At 48.4% G+C, this 7,331-nt stretch overlaps 1 protein-coding gene across 1 annotated transcript; it reads left to right on the top strand.

Moving 5' to 3' along the window:
- Nucleotides 1–301: 301 nt before the first annotated feature.
- GATSL2 (GATS protein-like 2) lies at nucleotides 302–6,644 on the top strand (the record flags this gene model as incomplete). Its single annotated transcript, XM_009702754.1, has 6 exons — nucleotides 302–560; nucleotides 1,338–1,470; nucleotides 2,812–2,935; nucleotides 3,500–3,610; nucleotides 4,988–5,070; nucleotides 6,550–6,644. Coding segments are annotated over 6 exons (805 nt in total), but the record flags the coding sequence as incomplete, so codon positions are not given.
- Nucleotides 6,645–7,331: the final 687 nt, after the last annotated feature.

The raw sequence follows: 7,331 nt of genomic DNA, 5'->3' as shown, positions 1-7,331 counted from the left end.
TGGAGAAATTGTGTGAGGGAAGAGATTTGAACTAAGTCAAAGCCTACGGGCTGTTTCCATGTGGGGAAGTCGGCAGTGCTGGTCACTGGCATCCGAGCAAATTGCTGAGACTCGTGTAGTTCCCTGTGTTGTCCTTGAAAATCGGTATGAATCCTGCGGTGGAAGTTGATGCAATTGGTATGTCTAAAAAGGGGGACAGTGCCAACCTGTGAAGCAGTGTGGGAAGCCCGGGAGGTTGGCTGGATCAGTGGGCTCATCTCATTCCTTGCACTGAGGTCTGTGCTCACCACGTACGGACCAGATGTTGGACCTGGCTCTCTCTGCCTCTAAAACAAACCTCTATCCTTCCTCTCTGTCTCTTCGCAGAGCTCCCTTCCTCAGAACACTTGAGCGTGGCCGATGCGACATGGCTTGCCCTCAACGTGGTGTCTGGTGGAGGTGGCTTCTCCGGCTCCCAACCCATCGGAGTGACCAAAATTGCCAAGTCAGTAATAGCACCACTGGCTGACCAAAACATCTCAGTGTTCATGCTCTCCACCTATCAAACGGACTTCATCCTGGTAAGAGGACGTGAGAGGACCAGGCAGAGTTACCTGCCACCAGATGAAAGTTCAGTTGGGCAGTTTTAATGACATTTCTGGGAACGAGCTGTTTGAGGGGCAGCAGAAGTACCAAAGTCTGCTTTCCCCAGAGCTCTGTGCCTTGTAGTTAGGCTCTCTGACATCTCAGGAGCTTTTCCCATGGGATGGGGCATTTGTTGGTATGGGTTATCTGGTGTCTAACGAGAGTGCTGAGCCCGCACTGCAGTCTCTCCCTTAATGGAGTCACTGGCAGCATTTCCCACCATCACTCAGACATTGGTTTTCTGAGAGTTAGAGGAACATAGCGTCTGCTGTCAGGATGACTGATGGTGGCCGAGAGACTCCAAAGTTGTTTTGGGGATAGACAGACAGACTGCCTTTCTGTCTCAAACACATGTGTGTTCACACACACAGGGCACAACCACGGAAGCTTTGTTTCCTTAGGAAACAAGGCTGAAGAACAGGCAGTGCTGAGTTCTTGAAGGGATGCTGGAAAAGAGGTGAAGCATCTCCCTCTTGGAAGTCTCCACAGTCTTAAAAGCGCTGTGGTGCTTAATCCTACTGGTATTTGCAGTGATATCACTAAATGTGCTTCTCTAGACACGCGTGCAGATGGTAATTATCCTTGCAGACCTGCTGGCTCAAGCAGGAGGGATCTGTCCACTTTTCTGTGTGCTGGGAGTACGTAACCTCCACTGCAGTGTATTCTCACTGCTGGTGCATGCCATCACGAGCTAATCCTGCCGTCAACTCCAGGTACGTGAGCGAGACCTGCCCTTCGTGATGCACACGCTGGCTGCTGAGTTCACCATCCTCAGAGTAGTGAATGGGGAGACAGTGGCTGCCGATGACCTTGGGATAACGAATGGATTTGTCAAGCCAAAACTAGGTAAGGACCAGCGTGGGCTCAGCTTGCCAGGGACATAGTCTCCATGAGGCATGGGGGTGAAAGTCTGCCTCCTGCCTTCCTTCAACATTTTGGTGAATGTTTATCCTGATATAAGATAATAAACTATTTTAACACATGCCTGAGTCTATCCCAGTTCAACCAAGGACTTGAGTAGGTGCTTAACTTTCTGAGCAAAGCTGATGAGTTTTGCTGAACTTGAGCCTCTTAATGCTAGTTTCACATCTCTAGGGGAGACATGCCTTTTGCGGGACAGAAGGTTAAAATACACTTCATTTCGGTTGCAAAAATAACGTTATCTGTAGCCCATACTGCCATGTTTCAACATTTCAAAGGAAAACGGCTTATATAGAAGCTTGTTTAAGTATTGCAGTGATCGGTGCACAGAGAATATTGTTGTTCAACTTTCACACTTCAGTATCAGTCGGGATCAAGGCCACCGTCAGCCCAGGGCTGTACAGAACCTTGGGACGTTTCCAGTCTAAAGGAACAAGCATCAAGCAAAGGGCACAATCAGGAAAAGGAACTACTTAAATTCATATGTTTGCCTACACACCTGTGCGTAGTTTTGTGTGCCCATAACCAAACAAAGCAGGGATCAGTTATGATGAAGTACCACTTGGCCTCCTCACTCGATAGCTATAAATCATCTCGTTTAAGAGAATAAGCCTTGTACAAAAGCGGGAAGGAAGGGTGCAGTGAAACTCATGTTGATTACGCACAAGTGTGCAATTTGCCGTGTGGTGGTGTTTAATAGTTGCATGCCTAAATATCAGCTGTTTCTCAGCTACTGGCTGCAAACATGTTTGCCAAGCTGCTGCGTGGCAGCTGGTTTTTAATTTTTGTAGATGTTATGGCAAAATAGACCACCAGAAAGGAGGGAAAAGAGGGTGTACTGCCAGCAACCACAGCCGGAGAAATGCCTTCCATAGGCCTTCCCTTTAATTGGGGGAAACCGGAATTTATTTCTGCTTTTCAGTTTGTATTGCCACCTCCTTTAGCTTGCCCCTCATCTCAGGTGGATGCACCCAATGTCCCAAAAGTCCCTACCGCCAGCGGGCTGACCTGTGCCCCGTGCAGGGCAGGGTACTCGGGATGGTCTCACCTTGTACCCCGGGGAGGACATCACAAGATCAGGTTGTCCCCAGGCTCCTGGGTCCCTGCCTGAGAGCCAGCACGGCTTCAGCGATGAGGAACTTCCTTACAAACGCCATCAGTTTTCTCTGCGGCCGCTAACAGTGCATGGATAACACGTCTGGTGGGATGTGAACCTGCTGCAGATGTGGCTTCATGGTTGTGTGTGTCTGTGTGCGTCTCTTGCAGTTCAGAGGCCTGTCATTCATCCCCTTTCCAGTCCGAGTAATATGTTCTGCGTCACCAGCCTGGATCCAGATACCCTTCCCACTGTTGCTACACTCCTCATGGATGTCATGTTTTACTCCAATGGGTAGGTCCCGGGAGGGAGATGGGCTCCTGGAGGAGGTATGCCCGGCGTCTGGAGGCACCAATTCACATTGCTTCTCCGGGATGCCCAGGGATCTGCTGTGGCCTTATGCTGCTGCGGTGCTTTGCACTGAGGGAGGGAGGTTTCGCAGGCCCAGGAGGGTTGTCCTGCCAGGTGGAAGCCAAATAGGAGATGGAGGGTGCCCAAAGACATCCACTGGCTTTGAAAAGCTGAGCCTTTTCAGATTTAAGCTAAGAATAGCAATGTGGTCAATGTGCTGGATATCCATGTGTGACCAGAGGATGTATGGCTGGTTGTGCTGCTGCCCACTGGTGCCTGTGGCTCCTGGCACACAGCCTCCTGCGAGAGTTTTATCAATTGTGGGGACTGGCATTTTTTTGCCCTTGCAAAATCAAAATAAAGAAAAGCAGTATAATGTGGCAGGACTCAATGTCACTTCCCCAAGTCAGCGTATGCACATTTCTGGTTTCACTGGCTGTATCTGCTTTAAAAGCCTTCCTTTGCTCTTCTAGCCACAGTTAATGCTATTCTCTTCTGTTTCTGCAGAGTAAAAGACTCGGTGGTGGGCAACGAAGACTCGGGACATATTCGCTTTTTCTCCTTTTCTCTCATTGAGGGTTACATCTCCTTGGTCATGGATGTCCAGACACAGCAGAGGTAAGCTTTGGTCTTAGAGTCTCCTGGACCCCCAAAAAAGTACCTGGGATATTCTCAAAGGAGCAGGAAGCAACTTAAGCTCCTCCATGTTAATTCTTGGGAGTTTCATTGCATGGATGTCATGTGCCTGTACACCCTGTCACTCTTCTGAGTGATGGTAGTTCCAGCTCCTGAATTTTGGGCTTGTCAGTCCAAGCCCTCAGTGAAATCACAAGCCAATGTAATGCAGGGTCATCCGGCTTTTGAAAGAGGAGCACTGGAGCAAAGTGATTTTGACATTTTTATTCTGTTGTTCATTAATTGTGCTTTTAAGAGCAAAACCCCCAAAAATCTGGTGTATGTGGTGGAAGCTGTACTGCTAAAGGCCAAAAGTAGGGTGGGAACGTCAGTGACACCATCCTCCCAGTTTGCTTTCACGCATGGCTGGGCTTGGTGCGGAGTCTCGTTATGATGATAATGTACTGAGTCATCCTTGTGCAGCGGGAGCCTGTGACTCCGTTGTCTGGCAAGGAGAAAATCAGCTAGGGAGCAGATACCGGCCTGTTTGTGTGTGTGTGTGTACTTCTGCAGCTCCACATCACAGAAGTCTCTCAGGTCTGGAGGCTAGACAGAGGATGCTGCACCAAGATGCAATGCATAGATTTGCTTTTGACGGACAGGGCAGTGTTTGGTTTTGATTCTTGCCTGCCCTAGGGTCTTGTTTTGCAAACTGTTAATTGCCCTCTTCAAAGTTTCTTTGACTTTAATCGGAGTAAACCTGCCCTCAAGAGAGGTTAAAGGGTTGGAGCGGCAGCCTGGTGCTTGGGGAACCTGGGCAGCCAAGTCCTTCTCTGTCGCAGACTGCCTGCTTGACCTTGGGCAAATCTCTTAGCCACCGGTTGTCTTTCCCCTGCTAAGAAATGAGCATCTCTGCCGGGATCCCAGGGACCTCCCAGGGATGGTATGGAAAAAAGCACTGATGATGCTCAGACACAAAAAGAGTGGTCAGCATTCACATTCCTAAGAGAGCAGGTATGGAAACAGACTCTGTCCCTTGGTGTTTGTAAATGCGGCTCAAATCAAGCCTTCAGATTAACAGTTTGGACATTTGTAAAGCTGGGGCATGGCCTGTTTCTTAGAAATCTTTTTTCCGTGCCTCTCTGCGTGCCTTTGCGCGCTTCCAGCATCAGATGCTGATGCACCATAGGGCATCGGGAGGGGCAGGCAGGTGCATCTGCTCCGCTTCCCTTCCACTTTCTCAGTTTCACCGAGCTGCTGCCGCTGCTATTGTTGGCTCTAAGCAGCGCGCGGATACAGGAACAGCAGCATCCCCGCAGGCAGAATCTGCCACACTGCTGTGTTTTAATTGCCACGTTTGGTGTTCCTTTTCTTTTACAGATTTCCTAATAATTTGTTGTTTACAAGTGCATCTGGGGAACTCTGGAAGATGGTGCGGATTGGTGGGCAGCCTCTTGGCTTCGGTGGGTAAACATTTGGGGGATCAGTTGGTGCCCAGGTAGTCAGTCGCCTCAGGGCCTTCAAGCACGATGGAAAAATCCATCTGAGGCTGAGGCTTTTTAAGAGCCAGCAGTTTAACATGACTTTGCAAGCTGAGATTTTCAAAGAGGAGGAGTCTGACTCCTACCTAATAAGTCAGACTTCTAAATATACTTTTGAAAGTGCTACATGCTTGACAGCTCCATCTAAATTGCATTCATCTGCTGGACTTTGGAGGTAGTTACAGTTGAGTCTCTGTTTAAAGAGAAAAAGTGGGCAAAAAGGACAGAAAGATGGCATGGGAATGCATTGTAGATTACTGAAATCAGTGGTTAGAAGGCTCTGTCGTACTCCAGTGCAGTCCTTGAGCAACATCGTGGCTTTAGTAGATTTAGTATAGATTTATAGCAGTCCAAGTGGGAGTCCTCTTGATAGACCTGTTTCACATCCCGTGCCACAAACGTTTTCTCTACTCAGAAGAATATTGAACCGAAGTAGGACAGAGCAAATGCTTCACGTCTGCAGAAGTGTTCTTGTTATTTTTATGTCCCCTGTAATTTTAAGGAGTCCAATCTGAATACTGCCACAAAGGCCTCGTCTTCAGAAAGCACGGCGGCTCCTTCCGTGGTCTCTGAAACAGTTACAAAATACAGACTTCAAGAATGTTTCTGAAAAACGTTTGGCCAATTTTTATGTTTAATTACAACTTCTACACCAGACAACCAAAAGTAGCAAGAACGAAATTTTCATGCACCTTCTCTTTATGCATCTTAGAGGCAAAATATGTGGAAATGGCACGGTATATGTCCTTGGTGGGACATCAGGACACCTACCACTCCCCTAAATATGTGAAGTTTAAATATGTTAGCTTACAGTCAAGTTGAAATGTTCTGTTTTGATCAGTGAAACTCAGATTTCATCTGGAAACAACGTACCATTAATCTGCAATGAACAGGACAGATGAACCATTTAAACTGGTGTCAAATCCTCTCTCAGGGGCTGTGATGGTCTGTGGTCCGGGAGCCATGTGTCCAGGCCAACCAGCGGGTCAGCATCTCCTCTCTCAGAGATGCAGGGCAAAGTGTTTAATAGTGACAACTAAAGAGAAAAATGGAGGTTAAGGGTATATGAGACTGGGTTTGGTGCTTCCTTCCTGACCATCATTAATTGCCTTTCTTTGGACTTCTGAATATCGTTCCAGTTCTAATGTTTTGTGCCTTTGGGGGATTTCTGTTGCTCTGTAACAAAAAGAAGGCAATAAAATCAAATGTGCGATGTATCTTGGTGGCCCACAGAGCCTGATTCTGTGAAAACGAGCACATTTTACTGCAGAGATCCCTTCTGACTGGAGTTTGTCTTCACAAACACCTCCCTGTATAGGCACGGAGCTGGCGAGACCCAGGAGTTCTGCGAGACTGACAGGTGCTGTTGAGACCATGATTGATTTTTTATCTCCCCCACAGATGAATGTGGAATTGTCGCTCAGATTTCTGAGCCTTTGGCCGCAGCTGACATCCCAGCCTACTACATCAGTACTTTTAAGTTTGATCACGCATTGGTAAGTATCAAGACAGCTTTTTTGGAATAGGGGCGATCTTGTCCCTGGGAGAAAACTCACGGTGAGAACATCATTTCCCATCCGTGGAGCTTGTTGGAGTGCCTTTGCTCTGAGGTTGCCCAGCAGATACCTCTCTCCAGCCTCCTGGCTGTCACTGCCCTGGGTCAGAGGCTCCTGAACCAAGCCCAGCCCTACCCCAAGGCAAAGCCAGGTTGAGGAGTGTCATTCTTGCAAAAGGCTGGTCTCCGTCCTTAAAGACCTGCAGCGGTGGAGGCTTCACGGCCTCCCAGAGCAGTCTCTTCCACTGCGTCACTATCTTTGATTAGAAACAGCCACAAACCCTTTCCGTTTTCCTGCAAATGTAGTCAGAGGCTCCAGACTCTCAGGAGGGTGCCTGTCTGTGGGGGGAACTTTTTGGAGAGTCTCCCAATAGCAGACCCCTGCCTTCATCTCTTGGTACCTGCATGGCTCTAACCTTTGCATTTTGAGACCCATCTGTGAGTCCTGGTGAGCTCTGCTGTCCCTGCATCGTCCTCCTCATGGCCTAGGTCTTTGATAAAATAGCAATAATTGGCAGCACAGCAAGGGAAGGTGATTTGGAAGGAGAAGGGTGTTGCCATGTTTGTTCTCATGAGTACCCATGAGCAGCTGCAGCACAGTCATCAGCACGAGGGTCTCACCATTCGT

Source organism: Cariama cristata, unplaced genomic scaffold (genome assembly GCF_000690535.1).
Source record: "Cariama cristata isolate BGI_N322 unplaced genomic scaffold, ASM69053v1 scaffold45896, whole genome shotgun sequence".
In the NCBI taxonomy this organism is placed as follows: Eukaryota; Metazoa; Chordata; class Aves; order Cariamiformes; family Cariamidae; genus Cariama; species Cariama cristata.
Note: the sequence above shows the minus strand (reverse complement) of the source record. Positions and strands in the feature narration are given on the sequence as shown.